The sequence below is a fragment of the Athene noctua genome, chromosome 2 (assembly GCF_965140245.1).
Source record: "Athene noctua chromosome 2, bAthNoc1.hap1.1, whole genome shotgun sequence".
Classification (NCBI taxonomy): Eukaryota; Metazoa; Chordata; class Aves; order Strigiformes; family Strigidae; genus Athene; species Athene noctua.
In genome coordinates this window covers 120670838-120698129 of record NC_134038.1, presented here as the reverse complement: position 1 = coordinate 120698129, position 27292 = coordinate 120670838, and the positions used below count along the sequence as shown (strand labels likewise).

Here is a 27292-nt window from a genome sequence, read left to right as displayed (position 1 = left end):
TGTGGACAGCTATCTCCAATCTTCAATTCAGGTTGATTCCTGTTCCTTAGTCTAAAAATTTCTCCTGCTTTCTAGTGACCCACATGTCATTACTGGGTCTTTGAAAATACAAATCTCTTTTCCAGCACAGCCATGAATTTTTACTTGAGAAAAAGGAAATATTTTCTAGTGTTTGGTAGAAAGAAAGCATTGATTCATCTGTCACAGGTCATAACCATTGTTCCATTCCCAGTCATAAGAACATTGAGCGTGGAACTGAACATAAAAGAAAAACTTTATAAACTGCCTTTCTAAACGTTCTCCAAAATCACCCTGTTTGTCTACTCAGAATTTCACATGGCAGCTGACATACACCAGTATTTCCCAACCTTTCTGTCACATAGCCTTGCTTGAGAAAACTGATTGTATTTGGGGCACAGTTACATATAGGTGAAAACTTGGAACACTGGTTTTCTCTCACAACTGTGTGCATATACCTGTTGTTTTGTGATTAGAAAATACTGTTTGCAGCAGTGACAAAATGTGAAACACGAGAATCTGTCTGAAATTATTTTTTCTATGTATTTTTATTCCTGGTTTCCTGGACAGAAACACATATACACACATTGCATCGTGAATGGTCAGAAAGTCTGATGCTTTGAGAAAGTTTCTGACCAACTGTTCAAGCACTCAGCAACTGTCATTCATGCAGAGTAAATGTTTCCCTGAAGCATCAGATTTTCTGTGCATGTGAACACAGCATATGAACATGTGCTGAAGAACACCTGGGATTATGCATGTATTGCAACCTAATCACAACTACAGCAGCTGTGATATGAATCCAACTGGGCATGATTACTGAAACACCAGATATCTGGTAAAAGGATGAAAAAATATCAAAGGAACCCAGATAAATTTTCCAGAAGCAAAAATATGATTATTACTGGAAAAATCTGTACATAATAACCCCTACATAAACACAAAGTATGCTTTCAATCAGCTGTTCTTCAGGCTAGAAGAATGAAAACACCAGGACACCAGGACATTCTGCTGTCACTGAGAAGCATGGTGCAAAGATACCCAAACAGCACATAGTGCTGCAACTAGTGTCTCACCTGTGCCAGGCAGACCAACTGAATAGACCAGGCAAGATTCAGCACTGTACTGACTTTCACATTTGACCAACTAAACCTTCTCCACCCACTCTCCTTGCCATATGGGAATGCCTCTTTAGCCTTTTTGAAACTCCAGTAACTGATTCTTGATGGTAATCCCAACAGTGTCAGCATAGAACTCAAGCTCATAAGCGTTGGTGGATTGGCCAGCTGTGCCCTGAGCTGTCAACGTATGCATGTTAGTTTGCTTCACTATCCGCTCAGCTCTGGCAACATAGAACAAAAGCACTTGGACTAGCACATCTGGATAAACTATCATAGGTCCCACAGAACATATTTTCTCTGACTGCCCAGCATGCTTCACTTATTATATGGGCATCCTCCCTGCATAAGAAACACTGTCTCACTGGTCTGATATATCCTCCAAAAAGGCCTATTTGTTGCTTCACTTTGCTTTGCTGCTTTGCTATTCTAGATAAACACAACATATAAGCATTAGAAAGTGCTTGGAAACATCAAAGCAGTATAATTGCCAACTAAACCAGGCTTTATTTAGGGTTAGAAACTCTGGATGTCTATACCTATTGTCCTCTTGTGGGACGGAGAATTACAATCCCTGAAAAAATAGGGGCAAAATGAAACTACACACTTTTTAAAAAATTGATATGCAAAAAATTGATATTTAAAAAATTGATACTGCAGTCATAGTACAAGAATAAGGCAAATCATCTGACACTGAGCTCCAGGCTACCAAGGGCAGGCAGGTAAGAAAGCTCAAGATAGCTCAAGAGAGCTAGGTCTGATGATCTCTCTCTGAAGTTTTGTCACTTTATGGCCTGGGCAGAACTGTTTTTTCAGAGTTTATTAACACGGTTCTCTGAGCCAAGTTAACTTCAACATATACATTGGTATTGGATTCTCTACGGCTATATCCTAGTTCAAAGGCAAATGCATTCTGCAATATGTCCTGCAGTCCTGACACCCAATTGTCCATACATATTGTGGTTCCAGTTCTGCACCCCCACTTTCTTTTGACACAGACCACAGTGTAGGCATCCAGGTTCAGTCCTTACGTGCAACCAGTATGTGGCCCATCTATGCGCTTGGACATAAAAGCTGGGAACTTCTCCAGGGTCCTACTGTTTAGACTTACCCATTTTATCAGTTTGCCTTAAGGATTTCTTAAAGACTTAAAGGAATAAAGCTTTAATAACAGCTCCATTTATACTTATTATGTTATAAAAAATGCTATTTTAAAATATCTGGATAATTAAAAATACATAAATATTTGTGAAGATTGGTTTTGTTTGTTTAGATATAATTACTTTCATATTCTCCAGATTAAGTGTCTGCAGTGTTTGTAATTAAGCACTACTGTGAACATTCACTTGAATGTAATTGAAAACAAATAGACAGAAAAATGAAGTATGTGCAGGTGTTGAATAAGATATTTCCATGTAGCTTACCTACTTACTTGTAGCTCCTAGAACTAATTATAGGATGCGCTTAAAGAATTTCTTCAGCTGGACAGATTTCTTAAAGTAATTAAATCTTCTAATTTTAAAAGTATCAAACTTGTTTTCAAGGCTCAATTTACAATTGTGAATTGTTACATCTCGTTGTTACACATTTGCTGGGTGACCCTAGGACTTCAGATTCTACACTATACACACTGACTTCAGTAGGACACTAAACATAAGACAGTGTACTTGAAGAGCTGAACAGATCTCTTCTTAAAGATTTACACTTATTCAGGATATTTGACTGAGGATTGGCTGACAGTCTTTGGTATAGATGACATCAACCATCTGACTAATTTGATTTAGTTTATCTGAAAACACATTCCACCACCTACCATTAATTTTGCTTTTTGGAGGACTAGCAAGAATTACTCCTTCAGGTAAATCAGTGTCTTCAAAGGATATTTAATTTTTTACTGCCAGTCAGAAAAATGAGCCATAAGGAATCATAATGTTTCTTTTCCTAGCTATGTATTTGTTCACAGTCACCTCTGGCTATGAAGAGATTACAGTCTACCAAACTGAACAGCTTATGGCATGAATCAACAGTTCAGCCTTTTAAGGTTAGAGGTGCTTTCACTGGTATTCTGAGACCCTTCCAAAAGCCCTTCCCAAGACTTTCGCATACCGTGATACTTAGCAGGTATGAAGAATTCTTGGCAACATGGACAGTGGTATTGAGTGCACCCTCAGCAAGTCTGCCGATGACACCAAGCTGTGTGGTGCAGTTGACATGCTGGAGGGAGGGGATGTGCCATCCAGAGGGACCTGGACAGCCTGGAGAGGTGGGTCCATGCAAACCTCATGAAGTTCAACAAGGCCAAGTGCAAGGTCGTGCACATGGGTCGGGGCAATCCCAAGCACAAATACAGGCTGGGTGATGAGTGAATTGAGAGCAGCCCTGAGGAGAAGGACTTGGGGGTATTAGCGGATGGAAAGCTGACTATGAGCCAGCAATGTGTGCTGGCAGCCCAGAAAGCCAACCGTATCCTGGGCTGCACCAAGAGAAGTGTGGTCAGCCGCCCAAGGGATGTGACTCTCCCCCTCTACTCCACCCTTGTGAGGCCCCACCTGGAGTTCTGTGTCCAGCTCTGGGGCTCCCAACATAAGAAGGGCATGGACCTGTTGAAGCAAGTCCAGAGGAGGCCATGAAGGTGATAAGGGTTGCTGAAGCACCTACTCTGTGAGGACAGGCTGAGTGAGTTGGGGTTGTTCAGCCTAGACAAGAGAAGGCTCCAGGAAGACTTTATAGCAGCCTTCCAGTACTTAAAGGGGGCGTACAGGAAAGATGGGGAGGGACTCTTTATCAGGGAATGTAGGGATAGGACGAGGTGTAATGGTTTTAAGCTGAAAGAGGGTAGATTTACATTGGATGTAAGGAAGAAATTCTTTACTGTGAGGGTGGTGAGGCACTGGCACAGGTTGCCCAGAGAAGCTGTGGCTGCCTGGCAGTGTTCAAGGCCAGGTTGGACGGGGTTTTGAGCAACCTGGTATAGTGGAAGGTGTCCCTGCCCATGGCAGGGGGGGTGGATCTAGATGGTCTTTAATGTCCCTTCTAAACGAAACTATTCTATAATTCTATGAATAATTCTAGGTCCTTCATGGCAATGTGTGGTCACAGGTGTTTTTATCTTAATGCTCTTTAATCTCTTAATACTTCATCAGGTTTGGATGCATTTTAAAGATTCATTACAGAACCAGTTTTGTTTGCAGTCAGACTGCTTTCCAAAAAACCCCTGAGATATTGTGAACTACAGAGGTTTAATCAAACTTCATGGAATTCTGAAATACTTCAAGGTATGTGGGATAGCACTGCAACTTTTAGTCACATACATTTGTAGCCCTGCCCTGCCCTAAAATTCAAGTGAATTTTCTGTTCATGGAACGAATATTTCACTTCCGAATGATACAGAATGGAATTCAATCACTTTATTTTACACATCTCTCTAAGTATCTAAACAACAGAGTGAATAAATCTGTTCCTCTGACAGTAATTCCTTTGAGATACCCATCTGACTAAGTATAGTGAAGAAGGTTTCTGCCACATTGGACAGGGTGACTGTTTCTGGATACTGAATGGGAAAACTCATTATCACATCTATGGGTGTTTTCCCTAATTGAGTATAACATGGGGATGGCTCAATAAAGTCCATTAAGAAGCTGTAGAATACTGCTTAATTATAAAAAGATAGTGAAGAAGTGGTTTGCAAAGATCAATCAATATTTTCCATATTTCCTCTTATTTTAATTATTTTCCATCTGATAGAAATTAGATGATCTGAAACACCAAATCATTTGGGTTGGAAGGTATCTCAGGAGGTCATCTAGTCCAACCTCCTAGTCAAAGCAAGGTCAACACTGAATTCAGACCATGTTGCTGATGGCTTTGTCAAGTCAGGTCTAAATTCCCATGGAGGGAGATTCCACAGGCTCTCTGGGGAACTGCTTCAGTGCTTCATTACCCTCTTGGTAGAATTTTTTTCCTTGTATTCATATGGAACCCATGAGATTAAATTAATGACCATTGTTTCTTGTTCTCCTACCATGTACTTCAGTAAAGACCCTGCCTTTGTTGCCTTGAAAAATTTCTCTTAGATACTGGCAGGCTGCTATGAGGCACCGCTGCCCAAAGGCCTTCTTTCTCAAAGCTAGACAAGCTCAGTTTCCTCACAAGTCATGTGCTTCAGTTCCCAACCATCTTCATGGCCCACCACTGGAGTTGGAGCCCAAACTGAATATAGTACTCCTGACGTGATTTTAACGAGCACTAAGCCACCACCTCTGACTTACTGTCTATGCTCCTGCTAACACAGCCCAGGATCCTGACAGCCTTCATCACTCCCAGGGCACCCTGTTGGCTCATGTCCAGCTTGCTGAACCTACACTCCAGGTCTTTTTCAGCAGAAATGCTACCCTGGCTGTTAGTCTCAACATGGACCAAATGCAGCTGCATCCTGTCACATTACTAATGCACATCTGCTTCTATGATACAAATACATGTGTGTTCTGGCACATGTGATGAAAATTGGTCACAGATCCTCTCATATGTTCAGGCCATCCATCAGTTCTGAGATGAGAAGCTCTTCCACTCTGCTTCTGTGAGTGACCCACACACAAACCCACATTCAAACACTTGTCCATTGCATTACAAAAATACAAGTTTCTTGTACATGAGAAGTGCACCCTGGACAAAAAGTTTAGATGTAACATACATAACCAAGCTCCTTTATTTTGTGGTTTTGCTCTTCCTTTTATCAGTTCTCTTTTCTTTCCCTAATGTATTATAGTCATTCCAGAATATTGTGAATCATAAAAAAATTAATACCTGTGATATTTTTCTGTATATCCCTATTTATCTGCAAGTGTAAATAAACGATTTTAATTAGTCTAAATATTTTAACTTGGACTGAAAAATAAAGATGAACCTAGACCGAGATGGAATTATTAAAAAAGTGTATCATCATAATTGGCTTTATACCATATGTTCAGTGTGCTACAACTTATAAAACCTAAAACCTGCATAATGAATGAAATCAACAGATGACAGCAGGGCAGAAAATGGGTTGTGTCAGTTGAATGGAAAGATAAGCCACATTAAAAAGTTATCAGACACTAGTTTCAAACTGAGCTGTAGTACAGTATATATTCCCCTGTGCTATGTAGCCAGTATAATGCAATTGTGATGGAAAGATGTTACTTTCCAGTATTGAAAGGGCAACATAGATCTGAATCAGTTCAAGTACTGACATTTAAACAACATTTTTGACCAGTGGATCTTTTTAACCTGACTACAGATACAGCCAACTACAGCCATACTATTTATGACACTGCAGGACCATTAGACTGTGACAGAATTGAAACTGCTCACAATAAAGTGCACAATCATTAGTTCAGGCATAATTCAACATTAATAGTAACACTACATCATAAATAAACTCTTCCTTTCAATACATTGACCTGACCATAAAGTAAAATGAAAAGTCTGCAAACAGTGAACCTTTCAAGAAATTCATAAAAATTGAAAGCTCCTAGAGTCTCCATGTCTAAGGCCATAATCCTTATCTTTCCTGTGACAAAGGAAAACTACTGTCTTCAACTACTGAGATAAAACTTTGCTAGAAAAATCATTTTGTGAGAAAAATTCTTTCTAGAGTAAGGTCTTTGCAGAATGTACTCAGACTTAACTCCTTTAGGAGTAAGTAAATGCAGAATTCCCTGAAACAGCTCCAGGTATACTAAGCCTTTGAATTATTCTATCTCAATTTGTCCCCAGTTCAAGTTACACCTGGTTCCTGGGTGACTTTCTGCCACACTAGGCAACTGTCCATTAAGATATCCCAACTTTTTTGCAAAGGTCACTTGAGAATGACAAAAGGCTGCTGTGACATCACGAGCAGCCTAGGTCAGCGTCAAGTACTCTAGATGTGAATGTCCATATTTCCATTCCTAACAACCACCTAATTGTAATATCTTTAGCACAGAAATATTGTTCCCTAATGCACTATTTAACCAAACATTTTCAGGATAAAGTTCAGGAATTTGAGGCACACAGCAGTACTCAAGAACTATTTTGAATGAAAGATCTCTTCTTTTGACTCACTCAATAATTTGAACTCCAAATAGAAAAACCTTCAACCTCACCTTCACCACTCCATTTTCATGCATGGTGATACAGTTGTTGGGATCCTCTGAAAGTTGATATAAAGCCTGAGCTGTAGCTCTATGAACTGATGGATCCTTTGACTTCAAGTAACGTACTAAAGGAGCTATAGCCTTGGTCTCTCCAAAGGCAACTCTATTGCTCCCCCACATGCAACAGTGGGAAATGGCCTCTGCTAAGTGACGTCTTAATTTGTCATTGTTCTGAAGAAGGTAAAAACATAATAAATTAAAGACAACATAACACAATAAAAATTTCATACGAAAGCAGAATTGTATTCTCAAATATCTTTAAGGCATACCAATTTAACTGCAGTACAATTAAAAACTGGAGAAAGCTGTAAGGCATGGAGGCAGTAGCTAGTAGTCTCTTACTCTCTTTGTAGGAAGTGCTGTGAATTTTTATATTATTTCAAAGGTGGTTTTAGACTGACTGAAATTAGATAAGATAAGCACTAAAATGTAACATATAGCCCCATCATTGAGATTCTCTGCATGGTTCAGATTTATTGCGCTCTCGACCCTTTGTGCTTTTTTCATACGGCAGCTGCATCTCTCAAAAGCAATATTCAGCAACAGTGACTATTAAAATGAAGCTCATCTTCCAAAGTAATTTTAGTACCAGCCACAGAGTGTTTTCATGTCCAATATACATCTCATAGAGGAAGGATTCTACATCTCTTGTAGCTGCTGCAAAATCTACTGCTCTTGTCATAACCTTTTAGTTAGGTATAATGCAGTCTGACATAAGAAACCCAGATACTTAGTATTACATGTTTAGAAGTTACTTACTGTGTTCGCTAGTTTGGACAGCAGAGGGATGACTCCATGATCTGTTAAAACAGCTAAATTTTCTTCATCTTTAGCTATATTTGTAATGGCTGCACATACACTTGCTAAAACTTCTTTATTCTTTGATTTTAGCAAATTGACTATCAGTTCCAAGCCACCAACAAAGGATCGAACCATTTCCCCAGCATCCTAAATTAGAATCAAAAGAAACATTATTTTAAAATATTCTGTATTTATATGCAAATGTTAAAAAAAGAGATTGGCATGACATAATTATTCAAAACTGCAGCTATTGCTATGTTGCCTTCACCATGAAATACAGCTAATCTGGAGCTCTCTTGACTGACGTAACGAGACTTAGACTGTTTTATATACCACCATGTAGGCAGAAATTCAATGCCTAAATAAAGGTATTTAGTGTCATTTTAGATACCACCGGGTATTCTTTATGGCCTCAAGCTATCACTCCAGAAGGGTGCAAGTCTCCCTTACCTGCTGTATATTTGCCAGGTGGGTGCCTCACATACCTTAGAGCATCTAAAACAGTAACAGGGTCTTCTATTTCCTACATTAAGTCTGACAGAGAAGCAAAGGAGTGGTAATGTTATTTTCTTGTATCAGTGCAAATAAGTGTTCGGGAATAATTAAGAGGGTAGGTTACACAAGTCATGACAGCAACTGTGGGAGAACCATGGTGCACCTCAGACTATAAACCACCAACGTAAGATGTGACTAAAGGACACAAACACAATTCTGGAAAAATGTCTAAGTATGCTCTTAGAAAAGAAATAGAAAACTAAACAGTGTGCCTTGATCTTGAATACAGTACGCAAATCCAGTCCACCTTTTTCATCTTGAAAAAGATAAAGTAAAATTAGACAGGTTTAGAGAAAGACAACAAGAATAATCAAAGGTAGGGAACTGCTCTGTAGAAGGAATGACTAACCAACTAGGACACTCAAGGTTATAAAAGAGAAAAATGAGGAGTGGTGATGTGATAGAGGTATATAGAATCTTGAGTAGAACGTAAAGGGCACACAGAGATCTCTCTTCTAGGAGACAACCTGGGAGCATCAGATGAAATTAGCAGGTAGCATGTTCAGGATAAAATGTTAAGATGTTGAAGCCCTTGGAGCAGTGTTGCAGTGGCTGTTAGAAGTTTACGTTAGACAAATTAACGAGGTAAATTAACAGAAAAAAACACAACCATTAAGGATTATTCAATAAAAAAGTATTCCTTCTGATTTAGAAAGTTCCTGAGCCACAGATTTCATGAAGGTGGGAGAGCATTCTGGGGAGGGGAACCACAGTTACAAGTTTGTCCTGTTCTTTTACCTGTCCTTAGGCATCCCTTGTGGGCTAGTATGAGAAACAGGATATTGTGTCGGTGAACCTTTGGTCTGACACAGCATTGGCTGTTCTCACACTCTTCTGCTTATTAGTCAACTCAAACTATCAAGCACATATTTACATGTCAACGTGTAAAACAGAGCAAAACAGGAGTTTTGGCACTGTGAGACTGAACTAACAGGTATGCAATTCATCTGATTGCCTCAAGCAAAGAGGAACTGACAGTATCTGATAAAGTGACATGCAGCACACAGTACTTCATATACCCTTAAAAACACATGGGTATAAATCTAAGTTTTGTTTAAGCACAAATTTTTAATTAAAGTTACACAGTCATTGACCAATGCTGTACCCCGAGATTCATTGCACTCTGTTAAACTCAGATGCTTGAAAAGAAATGCATCTGTTTCTTTGGTAAGATGTTCCACCATGTAGGATTACATTATTTAAGACAATCTTTTTCCAGTTTCCTCATGGACAGAAGCAATACCAGAATAGAAAAATATCTACTTCTTTGAATTATTTTTTATGTTTATTCAGCCTGTGGGTAACTCTAAGCAACATTTTGCCAGCAATCATCTAGAAGGGGTTCTCAGGATGTGTAGTAGTTATACAGAGTCTGAAAGACAGTATGCAAAATGCAGCAGCATTTTCAGAAACTTAAACACAGTAATTAGCAAACAGTTGGATGGAATTTCAAGTGCCTAATCTGAAGATAACAAGTATTGCAACGTAATTTGAAGCAATCACCACTTCTAACTGAATGGGTCCATCAGTTAGTTTAGTTGGATGAACCTCTTTACGAAGCAGATATTTGTGTTTTATCAGGACTTCTTTATACAATCTATAACCCAGCCCAACATTTTTTGTTAGATTTTCAACCTTTCAGATGTGGATCTCGAAAGGTAACTTTCTCTTAAAGTTCTTTGTCCAACAAATATAGGAACCAGCGAAGGACTTAAATTATGGCTAACTTAAGAATTTCTGTAGAAACATAAGAAAAGCACATGAACTATTGATTAGGAAAGAGATACAGGCGAAAAATCACTGTGGGCAAGAACTTCAGGCGTTTTTTTGGTAGTCATGTAATTTTTACGGAACTATTTACGTATGTCATTGGTGCCCAAATCCTACCCTTCACAAAGGGTACTGAAAATAGGAACTGAAAATAGGTCAGAGATTCTTGGTGACATCATGGTGACACATCAGCAGGTGGCATTGGATGGCCTGGTGTCAAATTGTTATTGCAACAGAAAGAGAGTAAAAGCGACCGGCCAAATTGTTCGCTGTAACTTTGTAGAATAAATTTTAGCCTGTGCACCTCTGTGATGGTAAATGTGCAGAGATTGAAAGAAAAGTCTGCAAGTGGAATTACTTTCATTTGCTTCCTTCAACAGGTCAATAGGAGAATTTTGAATAAAAACTACCAGACACTCTCCTGAAACTCTTTTGGACTGAAAGGTCTTAGGACTTCATGAAAGTGCAAACATGGATAGTATGAACTTTCCTAGGGCTAGGGAGTGACCCTGAAACCAAGAATGGTTTTGATTATATTTATTTCTTTTGGGGGGATGATTTATTAACAGAGTAGGGTCCAATTGTATTGTGTTAGCTTTGTTGAGCAAATCCATCAAATTGTCCATGGACTTGGTAAATAAAAATTCCAGAAGATGCTGCAGTTCATCTTTTTCAGTTCTGGGTCTAAATGCCAAACACAACTCTTAGCTGTGATGTTTCCTTCCTCCCAGAAAGCAAAAGCAGTGGGTAGGCCCATCAGAAATATTTTCCACCATGGGCAATGCATTTCTTGGGACTGGAAGGGAGAGGTTAAAGCCATACAGTGTGAAGATTGAAACCAGGAGCCACAGCACGTGGAAAAAAGGTAGTATACAAGAGAAAACTTTGTGCTGAAGTCATCAAAAACCCAGAATGAACAAATAACAGAGGTCCTTACAGAAATACAAAGAGGACCTAAATATTTATGCAGAAGAACAGGTTTGTGACTCAGAAAAGCAGCTGAAACAGAGAAGAAAGGACAGTGCTCTGCCACTTCTGTTACCATGTGAGCTGATTGTAAAGGGAGGTGGGCTTGCAGTGTGTTTCCCACGGATACGCTAGAATAAACATTTCTCTATCATTATTAGTGTATGCATACCACAATGTAAATGTATCTACAATCACCTGAATAAAAACAATATTTCTCAATATCAGTTTTCATGTCTGTCTTGAAATTTTAAAATTTGACCGAAGGTGGTAGATAATGGGTTACAGAGATATTTCCACACAGAAATTTCTTACCTATGGGTATTAGAGGACTAGACAGCTAAATGACCAGACACAGGAGAAGGGAGGAAAATGAGGTGTTTTGCATTTCTTTCAATTCCTTGAACGTTACTACAGAAATATGCATTGTCTTGTGTCTAAATATCAACTCATTAAATGAGAAAGGCTTCTGCTCAACAGGTAAACTCTACAGTAAAGCATCTAAGATTTGAAAGGAGTCCTGCTATACAGGAAAATTATTATGCTTTTCTGCATGGTTGAGATATCTGGGTATTATTATTCATGCTCCTGAAAGATGTTTCATGATGAGATAAGATAATCTGTATACCATCTTAATTAACTAATATGTACATTTTATGTTTTCCTAACTACATATTTTCTTTCCAGATGATTATAACCCTATTTGTTAAATTTATCTTCTGACAGGTTTATACTTCCACATTTTGTAAAGGAGTACAGTCCAATTAAACAGATGGAATAATATATAAACAATCCAGCAATAAGTAAAAGAATAGCTGGTTTCACAAACAATTATTGAAACTCCTAACACAAGGACAGAACCTTCTAGTAGTGACGAAAAGCAGAAGCAAACTGCAGAAACCACATGTCAGAAAAGTTTCCCAAATGTGATTTGTAGTGGGTGTAGTCTGGTGCTCTGTACAAGACAAAGAGAAAAGCAAAGATGAAAGAATTTGAAGAATAATGAATAGAAAGAAGGACTGAAATGAGAGCTTTATAATCCATTGTTACATACAAGATACTTTTTTTCTCAAAGAAATTTAAACAACAAATGCAATCTTTTTGGTATCATTTAGCAAAACCACATACTTGCTTTGTATGGTATATTTCTACTTTTTTTTTTTTACTGAAATACATGTGTTTATTATATGCAATTGCAATATTTTAAAGATCTTTAAAGAGGAAATATGAAGTTATGCATGTGATTGCAGAGATCTGGATTTAATTCTTTTGAATCTATGTTCTTTGAGTATACTTGTATTAATGATCAGATAGCTATTCACACTATAAAGTCTAAAGTATTTTTTGTGATTTTAGTTTCCGAATACTCTCAGGCATTTCCATCATACTTATTTTTGTGACATAAGAGAAGAACAATAATATATAACATGTCTTTGGAAATGTTTTACTTTTTGTTTCACATAGAAAAAAATGCTGTCTTTAAATTCTACCTTCTAAATTAATCAACACACAATATTTTGTGTGACAACCCAAAGGACTTGTCATTTCAAGCTATTAGTGTGTGTTAAGCTTTCATATCTACCTGTAGTTCTTAAATCTCACTGCAGATATGTAAATAGCATTGTTTCAAAGTCTGGGTAGTTTACTATTGGGTAATAATATGATTTTGATATTGAACTTGAAGTGGAGAGTGTTCCATTTCCAGCCCAAGACTACATTTATACTTTAGCATTTACATACTGCAAACTCTCATCTATTAATATAGCCATTAAACTACATTTGCTTTTATCCTTAGAAAGTACAATAAATACTATTCTAAAATTGGATTCAAAGAGAGGAGATTGCAAGCTCAAGCAGTAAAAAAAAAAAAAAAAAAAAAGCTATCTGGCATAGATGCTGAGGCCAGCAAAGTTACCTGCTGTGCTAATAAAAGCCTCTTCCTGCTACTCTTTAATTACATATTTTCATCTTACTGAACTGCATGACTATTAACAAAATTTAGTTAACCTTCCTTTTTCACTTATTTCTACACTGGCTTCTGCCAAGAGCAGAAACACTGTGAGATAGACCAGTTTTTCACATTTTTTTAAATTAGGAGCAGAAAGCATTACGATATTTGCAGAAAGACAGATTTGGAAAAATCACTTGATCTTTGCAATATTTATACAAGGAGAACATTTGGGATTTTGAGTTCTCTTGTCATCATATTATGTTTTTTTGTGGTTATTTTCATTAAGTAAATAAAGTTCATCAGCCTTAAGTTGAGACATACAGTTCTTGTAGAAGAACTACTGAATTCTAACTGAATTCCTTTCTCATTTCTTCCAGAGTGAATACTGGTTTCTTTATTTGAGAGATTTAAAGCTGAACACTGTATTACAAAAACACATTGTGTTTACCTTTAAAAATACTCCACTTGAAAGATAAAAGTTTCTCCTCTAAAAACAAGTAGTATTTCACTCTTATAACATCTTAAAAAGCTTCAGGTGTTGAAGCTAATTCGTTGAATTGAATTGCATTTGCCCCAAAACTTCATTGTATGTCTGTGCAAATAAACTTTAGTTATCAAGAGTCATCTTTAAACTACCTTTTCTTTAATGAAGCTGTCCATTTCCATCCCCTATTGCCAACTGAATAACTTATATTAGCATGATAATGATTAGATTATCATCCTAATGCTCAACCCAATTTAAAATTCAAAATAAAGAAATGCAACAGATGAATTTCTGTATTATAGTTGTTCAGTGAAAAAGGGAAACACGCAATTTATATAATAAAGTTTCTATTCATTTTTCTTGTTAATCAACTCAATGGTAATAATAATCAAATTATATTTAAAGGCTAATTTTATTCCTGTCGATACAGCTGTGGAGGCTTCCACTGTGGCAGAACAGATGAAAAAATATCTTGTAAGATGAGACTACTTCACTACAACTCACAATGTTTCTTCCAAGTTGGGAAAATGCAATGTTCTAGAAAAACAACAGCAGACAATTAACATGGATTTTCCTGTCCTCTTCACCTCACTGAAGCAGCTAAAGCCAGAGACTCAAAGCAGAATAGCTTTAACATGGCACCAATGCTACTCTGTAGCCTGGAAGAGCAGAATTCCTTACTCCTAGCTCTTGGGGGATTTGATCATCGCACAGTTAAATACTTGGCAATTATATTGCTACTGATGGTTTCAAGAAGCAAAAGCAAAGTCCATTCGCTAAGCGTAGAGCCCAAGAAAGCATGCAATACATGTTTTCTAAAAGATGGTGGGGGTGGGGTGAAAAGTCAGTCATACAACTTCTAGTGGTCCTTTTGTTTTCCTTACTTTTCAGTCTGGTGGACTACACCTACTCTTCCTCCCCCTCCTCACAACTGCTCACTGAAGTTCAGTCCTGGGTAAATGCCAAAATCCTAATTTCTTTTCACAGAAGCAGTGAAACTACTAATACCAAAGTCCCTGGAGGCCACAGCAGAGAAAATGTCATGATTTGCTTTAGATTATTTCAGAAAGCATTTTAATAATGGAAGTCTGAGAAACAGATAACATTGAATAACTGAAAAAAACTAAACATTGTTTCCATTGGTTTTGGATTGAATTTAAACCAAATAAGTGTATAAGCTAAATTCTTATAATTATTAATATGTTTATGAGATAGTCATCACTAATATGTAGTTTAATATTGTAGAGATGCAAGACAACAACACTGGAATGTTCTGAGGGCAGTCTAGGTAAACAGTCAATGCAGTGTCAACACAAACTAATAAATTGTCATAACAATTATTGTTTGTGTCTTTGCAACTCTGACATGGTTCCACAAATTAGAGTGGTATATGAGAAGGCAATCATGTCGCATTGTACCACTTACCATTACAGACCACTGAGAATCTGAACAACAAACATGAAGTATAAAATATGTTATAGTTCAATCAAAAGCTTCTGCACTAGATAACATGATTGCTTGAAATTTTCTGGTTTACATTATCCAGCAAATGTGACAACGATCTCCATGCTCTTTTCTTGCCTTAAAATCTATGGAAGTCCCATGTGGCAAGTGAGAGGGTAAAGATGGGAAAAAAGTGAGATGGACAAGAAGGAAAAACAAAGGAGAGATGAAAAAGAAAAAATGTGAGGAGGATGGAATTTAAACTTTTTATAGACTTTTAAAATCCAATTAGCAAGTCTATTTTAAAATTACAGAAGCTACATGACAAGCTGTTGACTAGCATGCGTAGCTATTATAAACTAAGTTACAAGGAAAGCTGGTCAAATATTTTCCAGTGGAACAGTATTCCATCAGAAAATGCTAATGGAATGGAACCAAAACCTTCCATAAGAACACAACGACTTCTTGAAAAGTTTTGACAGAAACCAGGCAGAAAGGCAGGCTAAATTACCAACGTGCCTCTTCATCTTTTCTCTTGTCAGCCAGATGGCTGGTGAGTAGCCTGCCAGGCTGCTTGGCTTCTGGTTTTCACAGAATCCCTGACTTCTTGCTTGATTGGCTGCCAAACAGCTGGAAAGCCAGGTCTCTAGGAGCTCCTAAGCTTTTTGGCTTCTTATGGTCTCCAAGCAGTCAGGCAGCTACTTTGCATGAAACTTAGGACCTGAGGCTCCCCAGTGAGGGAGATATGGGTTATGCTCTTAGTTTCCCTTTGCTTCTCGGCTTTCAGGTTATGTATTTTACAGGAACTGGACTCCTCTATTTGTAGACATTAAGGACCTCAGGGCAATTTATGTCAGTCCATTCAGGATCTCCAGGGTAACATGTCTATAGGAGGCCCAAACAACTCCTGATGGTTCACTAAAATTCTAGGCAGCCTGTGTCAAGGATCACTGGATAGGCTCATTCAGCATGTACCATGGCAAGCATGGTAGCCAGCTATGGATTCACCAAGCCAGGTCTGGCTTCCCGGGCTTCCTAAATCTCCAAGGACCCCAGTGTTTTGGAAGGCCTGAGGGGCAAGTGAGAAATTCCTTTTTGTCTCTCTTACAGTACTCTTTTGAAGTTTAGTTCATAACAAATGCTTAACAATCTGGAAGTCTACATCCAGATATCAGGGATTAAAAACAGCATAAAAATTAGATTAAATACAGAGAAGTAGGTATGATTGATGTTAAAAGTTACAATGTCTAGAGAAAACAAATAGGAAAATGGAAAGAGAGCAGAAGTAAGAGCACTAAGTCTGAATTGCTGAAGTTTCTGTACAGAATTGCAAGAAGCATAACAAGAAAAATAAAGAAACTGGAAAATGCTGTACATACTCAAATAGGAAATTTTGACATTATAGGCTTAACAAAAGAATGGTACATAAACAAAAATGTATTGGTACTACTTAAGTAAAATTTTAAAAATACAAAACAAATGAACAAAACTGTACATTGTGGAGCATAACTAATCTTTATATACTATAATTTTAAATGTGTAAACAAAGCATCTTCATTTAAAACAGCAAATAATTTTACTATTTGTTAAATATCAGAAGAATTTCCAAGTTCAACTGCATTTCTTTGTTACTTTTAGTAAAGAAATGTTCTCTGTGGTTTTATACATATGGTTACATTAAAATTTCCATAACAAGCAAAATCTGTGTAAGAATCCTAAATAGCATGGGTCACCAGCAGCATATTTTCCACCCACAGGTTAACTCCAGACTGCTGGCTCCAGTAGAAGTCAGTTGCTCAGTATATAATATTTGTGCAACAGCGAAGGCTACTTCACACATACCCATCTCAAGACCCTTCTGTCTAAACTCTAAAACCTGGTTCAGTTTTTATTTGGGGGTTTTGTGTCAGCATGGACATTCTCTTTCCTCATATGCAGGAAATACACAGATAACTTTAGATGGCTGATCATCCATCCTTCATCACACCCATGAAATTCCACTGCAGAGTTTAAAATGATGCAATAACTTGGGGCGAGGGGGGGGAACCCCCCATGCTTTATCAGAAAAGTGTGAGATGTCATCTTACAAATACATTTTAAGAAAATAGAATAACTTTCTCTTTCTACTGTCTCAAATCCCTATTCTCAGACTGTTTAATTATTTTGACAGCCTTTATATGTAGTTGCCTTCCTGAAGTTCTTTAAGAAAGCCTTTACAGCTGTAGTGATAACAAATGCTAAAACTGAAACTTTGAAATTTGAAAGTTGATATGCAAGCACAAAGGACAGAGAAAAAGACGCCTGACATTATCATTCCTATTCTGATGTTTGCACCCAAAACTCTACTAAATATACAGATGGAAAATAACCTCTATAACTTTTCCCTTTTTTTAAAAAAATTCATTTCAAGACATTCTATTTAAAAGTTACTCTGTGAGGAAATAGGTATTTTCATACAAACTCAAGCTGGCAGTGCTCCTCTTCTTGTCAAAATGGCTTTGGATGAATTTTATAACAGCCCAAAAAACATCTTTGTAGAGTTTCTCTAATTTTTTCTGTTTGGGCTGATGTATGTCAGGAGAACATCATAAACACTGTTTTTCAAAGAAGCATCATAACTAAATATTGATGTTCCAACATCAACAGCATTGAGTAGACTTTTCTTAGACATTTTTCATAATCATTTGTGTTTCTTGGACAGTACATTTACACTTTGTCATTACCAATGTGCCTGCAGTAGTAACTTTTCCTTTTGGAAGTAAGGAACTAATTAATAAGAATCTGCTTCTACTAAGATAATTTCTTTAAATAAATGACATTCTTGTCTCTTTAAGTCTTATATTTTAAAGAAATGTATGAACTAATGTATCCAAAATCATGAGATATATGTCTAAGACTCACAAGTAGCACTCACAGGTGCTGCGCAAATTTTCTCAGCAGAGTTCTACCACCCAAATTATATCCCTGCCAGCCTATCTGTGAGATCTTCACTGCACAAGAAATTCTTAAGGCTAAAAATAATAGAACTAATGCTGGCATACAGAAGTGATGACTGATACCAAACCAAAATTACGGTTATCAGAGCTGTAACAGTTTATGTGCTACAGTGTACAATTTTTATCCCCTGTTTAAAATCTTAGATCTGTCATGGACCAAATATCACTGACCTGTATCATACTGCTGGAACAAACAGCATCACTTAGCTATATCGTACAGATACAACTCTATTCTATGGGAAGTACTCTGAACCAGCTACCATAATGTAACTGTGAACATATATGATCTAAGGTTACCTGAAGTTGGATTCTGCTCCCTTTGCCAGAGTTCCTGTCTAATAGCGGACAAACTAGTTAGACCCAAAAGCTCAAAACTGGCTAACACCTAAACATCTTGAGAATTCAAGACTTGGCTTTTTGTGACTCTTATCCCCCTAATGGTAAAACAGAAGTAGGGGATTTTTCAATCTTAAACAGATTATGGTGAGAGTAAATGGATGAGAGATAATAATGTACTCACATACTATGACAATAACAGCCCTATCATTATAATAATTAGCTTCTAAGATTTTATAAATATCGAAAATAACCTTGAAGCTGGATGTACAGAAAATGTCTGTATAGAAAAATTGATGCTGCACTACATTGTTATAAAAATTTGTTTCTGATGCTATTAACAAGTTCTATTTAATCTATGAACCTCTACAGCTTTCACAAAAGAAGACAAATAGAAAACAAATACAGATTCCAAGCTCACAGCTATCTGAAACATGGTTTGCAGGACCAAGTACAGGCTTGGAAAAGCCAGAATGCACATAATCCTTTTAGAGTCATACACTTATTACTGCTTTTGAATCAAGCACTGCATAAAACAAACAGTACTTCTTGGAAGATCATGTAAATTGTTGAATAGTATGAACTTGGAATAAAAAAAATCAAAAATTTGTTTAGATAGAAATTGTTACCACGCTTCCACAGTGTGGCTATAATCACTGCTTTATACATATTTCTTTCCATTCAGTGTCAGAGGAAAGGGTATTATTGGTAGGTTTGTTTCAGTGTGCTACTCTGCCTCAGTCTCACACAAAGAACTCTTTGTGGGGTCACAGATTAGCATTTGGGCAGGCAGCCAAGAGAGATGAAAGGAGGATAGCTACACTAAGGATGTACATAGCTTACACTCATCAAATACCCCAGGGAAAAAAACAAGAAAAAATATCCATGTAGTCTATAAATTCAGTAGCTGTCCTTTATCCTCTTAGCTTCTGAAAAAGTGCTTTAAGTAGAAACTCTAGCAATGTGAAGTTCTACTCTGGCACTACAGGTTGCAGAGTCTTACATATAATAAGTATTACATCAGTACTGAGGCAAAGTAATATTTTGACATTCAGTAACAGCAATATTGTTCGAGAGGTGGGTATTGTCTATCTTGACAGAGGAGACAGGTATACAGCCCACCATTAGGTAACAAAAAATTTTATTATACTAGAGTGTACATTTAAAAAAAAAAAAAAAAAAAAGATAATTCAGAATAACCAGCATGTCTGAAAAATGGCAAGCAAGCTGTCATTGTAGAAATCATTGTGAAGAAATAAAAAATACTTAAGTTATAAAATTCAAGACCAAATGTTCTCTCAATATTTTCATCCATATACCTGTATCTACATCCATCCATCAAAATAAATTAATAGCAACCATACAGTGCTCAAATTCAAACAGGAAACACTGCCTGCAAAGGATGCTAAGGATATCTAGCACTTTGAAGAAATTTCCATTCTTTACATAGACAGGATCTCAAATGATATATAGAAGGATATATATTTGTGGTATAGTAGAGAGAAGATACAAAAGTTTCAATAAATATGGAGGTAAATTAGAAACGGAAGATATTGCTGTACAAGGATTAAGGATAAAAGTCTACTCAGTATTCTAGGAAACTTCTAATGGGAAACAAAACCTTCCCCATTTATTTTACCACAGGTCAGTGTTAAGAATTCACTGTAGATGATTTACAGCTTATACTCACCATTTTATCTCTATTTGGAAACTGACATGAAATAAATGAATAGCTCAGTCTTCTGTGCACAACTGACCTGCACAACAACCACTATTCACAACTGGCACTTTTTATTGGCAGTCTCAGCAGAAAATCTAAGGATTACATTGGCACTGAGTCTGAAATATGCTCTGAAACCAAATGATGGTCTCTTGAGAACATAGCTGAAGTACCTCATAGTGGAGAGCAACTACAACTACCTGTGCTATTCATAGTCTGTGAGTAGAAGCTTTCTGTTTTCAGCATTGTCAGATTTTCAGCATGTTTTATTTGGGAACAGTAAGTTTAGGTCCTGATAAGTTATTAAAATATATTTTCCAGATACAGTAAGAACTGTAAGACAAATCAGAATGCTACAATGAGTGCTAGATGAAGGACTATTCATTTTTGAAAAGTGAATACATCATTTTTTGTAAGCAGTTAACAGGATGAAATAAAGAGAGTGTAAGTAGCAAACGACAAAGTATTGCTGGAAGTCACCCAAATATAAATATTATATATGAGTATATATATAACAAAACTATTACCTTAAACACTTTCTTACCTTAGCATTTTCAATGCAAGGACAAATAGCCCAAGCTGCATTTGCTTGAACATCTGGATTAGGATTTTTTAACAATGACCATAACAAACGAACTCCATCTAGATGGTCAATTATCCTATTGCAGAAACAGACCAAAAAAAGAAATAATTAATTACTGACAATGTTAAATCTTAAATTATATCAGTTTGTTTGGAACACTGCCTTAAGAAATATTGGTATGATTTTCTTTAACATAGTTTTACTTTATGTAAGTGCTTGTGTTTTATTGTTAGCTAATCGCCATCAACATATTCAGTAAACATTGTCTACTGTAACAGATGGGTGTGAACAAGTGATGTAAAGACAGAATATGTTTTCTAACTGAATCTCATTAATGTTGTTTACTTTTTTTCAGGACTGTCATTCAAACTTCTTATAGAAGATAAAATAAACTACATTATAACCAGAACTCATATAAACGTGAAAACAAGCATGTGACTTTTTAACGATCCGCATGCAAAGTGAAATCTGAATTCAAGCATACTGGCTTCTTTCATATAGTAACAAATACTTTCCAAAACAAATATTTATGCCGAAAACTATGTACTTAACTTTTTATTCAGTCTATGCTTAATGTATTTACCTTAGTCTATGACATATTTTAAAATACTATGTTTCTAATCTAGCATTAGAAATTAAAATGGTCACACCACAGTACATCCTTTGTTGGGCACGAATAATGTTTAACTTGTTTCCCCATGTGTTCCTTACCAACAAGACTAACACTGAACACTGTGTTATAATTACTTAAACACACTGTAATCAAAGTATCTTCGTCACTAGTTGAAAAATGAGTTATCATCAGAATCATCTCTACACTATCTGTGTTATGTTTACATATCAATCAGTCTTGAGGATCACAACTTCACGCGAAGGTCCAGTGAATACTTTAAACAGAAAGGAAGGTCAAACAAAACTTAACAGCCTTTACAAACATGCCTTTTTTCAAAAAGATATCTTAAACCCAAAGCAGATGCGCTGAATATAAAGGAAGTACGCCTTCATTGTCTAACCTCAAAAGTAAGAACTGAATTGTATAAAATGAGTCTACATCTTTAATTGTAAATATAAGAGAAATTTAAATACAGATTGAGCTTAAAAACATTAGATAAAAGATCTCATTTTTGTTCAATATATATATAGGTTTGCCAGGAAATTTTTAAACTAATTATTATAATCAGCTTTGTATGTAATCCTATCCTCATTTGAGGCAGAAAAAAATAATTAAGGACATGAATTCTGTCTAAAATAACCAAGGATTTTACTCAGAACACCTTTATGCAAACTGGTTAAACAACTATGCTTTTCAAAATAATACTTTTTGCACAAGGCTACTGTTAAGGTGAGACACTATAAATCTTTAAAGATCTGCTAATCTTAATATATCTTATTTTACATAGCTCCAAATCAAGTGCAAGAAAATCATCAAAGGACAAATTCAGAAGTCTTAATCACAAACTATACAATTACATGTATATGTTCACATAGTAAGGATGACTTCAGTAAAAGCTTCAAAACAAGCTTTTCAATCCCTCCAAACCCCAAATACTTTTAAGCAATTTTAACATTACTTTCCTGTCATTTCAGAAAGCACAAGGAATTTTTTCCTATATTGGAATTAATTAAAAAAGGACCCATGAATCTTTCTTCTAGTCAAGCGGAGTACTGACCATTTACCAACATGAGGTACTTCCTCCCAAGAGGGGCTAAATATAAATGACCCAGCTCCAACCAGTATATAAAAATCAAGAGATAGAAGCCAAACACTGAGCTCAGATTTTTCCACCACATTTAAAAAAACAGCCTCTAGGCTGATTTATCTTTCCTCTTTTTTTTTTTTAAAGTTTCCTTTTCAATTTAAAGTTTACTTTCATTTTCTTTTCATTTTTCTTGTCTTCTCTTCAGCGTTTCAAGGTAAACTAGCCTCACGCTATGGCTTATTTTCTAGAGTTTTGCCTTTTACTTGATGACCAGAAAGACCAGTTGTCTTAAACCCAACAGAATGGCTCAAAGTATCTGAAAGTGTAGTTTTCCATCCATTCAACGTGTATAAAATCAAATTTAAAAACAGACTAAACAAACAAATCTCTACATTATATTGTTCATCACTGATTACTGCTTTCTCTCAGTCACACTAGATTAACTCAAATGACGAGAACTCTACATACAAGAATGATGCTCTTAAATTCTGATACTGGAAGAATTATCATTATGTAATCAACCATACAAGCACAAACACCTTTATTTTCATCTTTCTGAGATTAGATATTTGTCAATTGAGAAAGTATTGCTAAAGATTTCAATTTTTTATCTTTCTATGGTCTTACTGCACAGTGTAGCAGAAGAAAATGGCTAAGAAATTAGCATATCTGCCATGAAAGCAAAAAGAACACTAAATAAATGGCCCTGAAAAATGTTTCCTTTATAAAAGTGCTTAGACATTAGTTTCCTTTCTGTGTGAAAATTCCTTTTTAAAGTGGACAAAAATGTACGTTTATGATTCTTTACAAATAAAGAGATGTAATCTTGAAAAGTTCAGCTCTGATGGCATAATGCTAAACAATACTATGATTTGCTTTTGTACCTAATTTTCTTCCCAAAATTTATTATACCATTATTAACAGATGCTGTAATAAAGTTACTTACCACAATTAATACAAGCAATACCTTAAAATTTACTTTGGTTGGCATTCAATTCTGTATTCATCCATAGCTACTGTATTCGTCACTCTGTGGTTACAGTCACTTAAATGATATATTTTATAACTTGTTGACATTATGATGATAAAATTAAACTACATTTAAATCTGGATTAAGCAACCACTTAGGGACTGTTAAAGGACAGGTCTTTTAATAAAGATGCAGAACATTTTTTTTGAAAGCTGAAGGGAATCTCGTAAAAGCTGAAATAATACGATATTTAGTTCATATAAAAATGTCTTAATATTTAATATTTTAAAGTACAAAAACTTAACTGCTTTATAGAATAGCTGAACTGCACGTATGTAATGTATCTAATGTACAGAACACTATTAATAGTGAAAATGTTAACAGGCATGAAAGTCACCTGAAGTAGAAATGCAAACTTTATTATAGGTAATTGCCATCTCATGCTTCACTATACATAACAATATATAAATATGCAAAGTTAGAAGCAAGAGCCTGAACTACTGTGGCTCTATACCTTAACATAGCAGAGGCATCTCACAATAGACCTGGACCAAGATATCCAGCTGCCACCTCTTCTGATTCAAAGCTCTGTGCCTTGTTGTAGACTGTTCTTATTTGATCACTGATACAATTTAGAACAAAGTGTAGATTATTCTGGTCCTCAAAATAACCCAAAATAGATGTATGGGCAGTTAGAAATAGCTGAAATGAAGAGGTGCTCATACCATGCATTCCTGTGCTGGACAGACATGATTAGAGCAGAGATCATGCAGCTGACATCACACCTACAAAAAGGCAACTGCAAGGTGTATGAGCAAAATATCTTCCTGGTTTCCACATGGAATAGTTGATGCATGGCGTATACAGAATATGTTTTATGGGCAAATAATTTTATTGCAATTAAAATTCAGAGATTACTGGTATGTCTGAATTATAGTGAATTGGTATTTGCTATTTGACCAGTGCAGACGATTTAACAAGATAATTTTTTTTAATTACTTTTGTTGGATGTCTATAGGTCAACAGTTTTTTCATGAAGACTTTTCACATTATTTCATTTAAGAACCTTGATACCATGACATCACTGATCATGAGATGTCTGTGCAAGACGTGGGTCACAATTCTAGAAATTTACTTTGCTTTCTTTTATATATCTGAAACGAGCAAAGCTGTTAATCTGAAATAGTATTTATCTTTTAAATTCAAACTTAATATTGAACATTTCCAGTAGAAACTTCAACATGAATTGCTTAAACACACAAACATACACACAGCCTAGACATGTGTTTGTCATATCTATCATCTTTCTCTGTTACAGCGTTATTTGCCAGAACTTTTGAGAACTCCAGTTTAATTGCCTGCCAATTTAGACCACAAATACAAATAAACAAAGTTATACTGACTCTGTATTGTGCTCACTGGTACGATTACAGGGTTTAATTCTGGCAGAATCTAATATCATCTTTTTTGAAACCACAATTTAGCGTGTTTCTTAAAACTTTCACTAGTTGCTGTGGACTGCTTTGATAAATAGAATTATATACCAATGACTCAAACTCCAGCTGTTTAGCTAAAATAATTGTACATTTTAGTTTATAAGATTCTAAACCCTTGACTTTGAATGCTAGGGATGAAGTCTATAGGTTTTCAAATGAAAAGGGCAAATAAAAAATCTAGTTAGTGGCAGTTAAAGAATAAGCACTAGTCCTGTTTTTAGTAAGAGAAAGAGAGTATCTTGTTAGAAGTTCCTCAGAAAGACAAATATACATAAAAGATGTGCAGTAGCATCTCTGTCAGTAGCTCTGCAGCAGACTGAGTATGGAGAACAGTTTCACACTGTTTACATAATAGTAAAGAAGTTCAGTCACAGAGTTAAGCTTTTTTTAAGATAAGTCAACTTATTTATTGCTGTGAGAGAAGCTGGCTGCTGTTCTTTATTTTGCATAGCTCAATAGAGCCAGTAAGAATCACTTAATTGCTTAAAGTTGCCTTAAAGTAAAGGCTTAGTGCAGAAACACGATTTTGCTTTCCACTCAGTAGCTGTAGAAGATAGCATCAACTAGGAAATATGGCAGAGAAAATATATAAAAGCAAATAGAAGCTGTAGATTCACGTATGTCAATTTACTAGTCTCTCTTTGTCAGTGCAGGCTTCCTCCTTGGAACATATGATAAACATACAATATTTTCCTCAGAAGTTAACTGCACTGCTTCATAGAACACTCTCAGGTTTTTATAATCCATAATATTTTATTTCTTATATTAATCCCACCTTCTTCATTACATACTCTCAAATCATTCACAGAAACTACCTGAACTCCACTCTCTGTCTGTATGGTTTCCACATACCTACTGCTGCAAGTATAACCACATTCAAAATAGAAGACTGCTCAACTGAATATTTAGTCTCTAAGCCACACTTTGTTAAATACATATGCAGCTAATAAAATGTAACAATATATCTGAAAATTCTCAATCCTTATGAGGGCCTGATACTGCTTTTACATTTTCCTGCTTTGTTCTGGGTTTCTAATAAATAATGAAAGTCAAAGATAGTAGAATTCAGAAAAAAAAAAATAGATTTTTCAGAGTTTCGGTAGTGCCAAACTAAAAAAGTAATTCTTTAAACAATGTTTGCCCATACCAGATGACAAAGAAAAAAAGCCTCAAGCCCTGCCAGCCAAAACTGTCAGCAGAAAAGCCAATACTGGAGAACAACTGATCTCTTAGAATGTCAAGCCATTCTGAGGAATAAGTGATTATGAAACAACTAATGTAATAGGGATCCAGCCAGATGAACCAGGAAGACCAGAAACAGCTAAGTATCAACCTGCAATAGGAAGTTCTCATCACCTGCACACACTTACAGGCTGCAAGTAGCTTGGCTTTGCTTCTTCCTAGAAAACAATCTTGGCACATCTCCACACCCTTATTAAGACGTGTCCTTTTGTTTAAGAACTTCAGAAAATGTTTACAGAAAGAGAATGAACTCCACAGTAGTTTCTAACAAGGCTACTTATTTAGTCCCAAATTCTGTAAATGAAACAAAGTGATGCTGCAGACTATGCATCCTTCTTGTCTTTGGTGACTTACTCTTCCCAAAAGGGAGGAAAACAGTCTGGATGAGTAGCTACAATTTCAACTCCTGCTGCACTGGTCTGAGAGGAGGAGAAGGGAGAGGAATGGATGTCTTGGGGCGGGAAGGGGGGGGGGGGGGGGGGGCGGGCAGTAAGGGTGTGCTCTTAAGTGCTCTTAACACTATGAGAGGCAGAGCACAAAACCAAGCAAATAATTTAAACATGTAAACAGTTGTACTGGTGTCAATGTTTTAACTAAGCATTGTTTTTAAATATTTAGCTGTATTGATATCAAATTTATCCACACCTGGGTGAATAACAACTTGAGAGAACACAACAGCATTATCTCTTCTAGTACTACAAGTCTAACTAGCACAATGTATCAGATACATGTCAGAGTCATGCTGATAATAATAATTTCTGTGTAACAGGATTTTTTTGTAGTAGTAAAAAGTATGTTCTACTCTTGATCTAAGATCTTGCTTACTTGGTGATGTTTTAAAATATTTTACAAAACATTTTTAAAGTCGAGAACATTCAATAAAGAATTTTTTCAAATTAAACATGATTCCTTTGTCCACTCTTTGCAAAGTACAAAATTTTATCCCAAACAACCTGTACTCTCTCCTACTTAA

General features: G+C 36.1%; 1 protein-coding gene across 1 annotated transcript in view; it reads right to left on the bottom strand.

Annotated features, from left to right (window-relative positions):
* The window catches only part of ODAD2 (outer dynein arm docking complex subunit 2), an 88606-nt gene that overhangs the window by 23467 nt on the left and 37847 nt on the right, over window positions 1-27292 (bottom strand). The window contains exons 16-18 of the mRNA XM_074897964.1: window positions 20873-20987; window positions 8066-8254; window positions 7256-7477 (exon numbers count right to left, since the gene is read on the bottom strand). Coding sequence (XP_074754065.1) covers window positions 7256-7477; window positions 8066-8254; window positions 20873-20987 — 526 coding nt within the window. The remainder of the gene's footprint in view (window positions 1-7255; window positions 7478-8065; window positions 8255-20872; window positions 20988-27292) is intronic.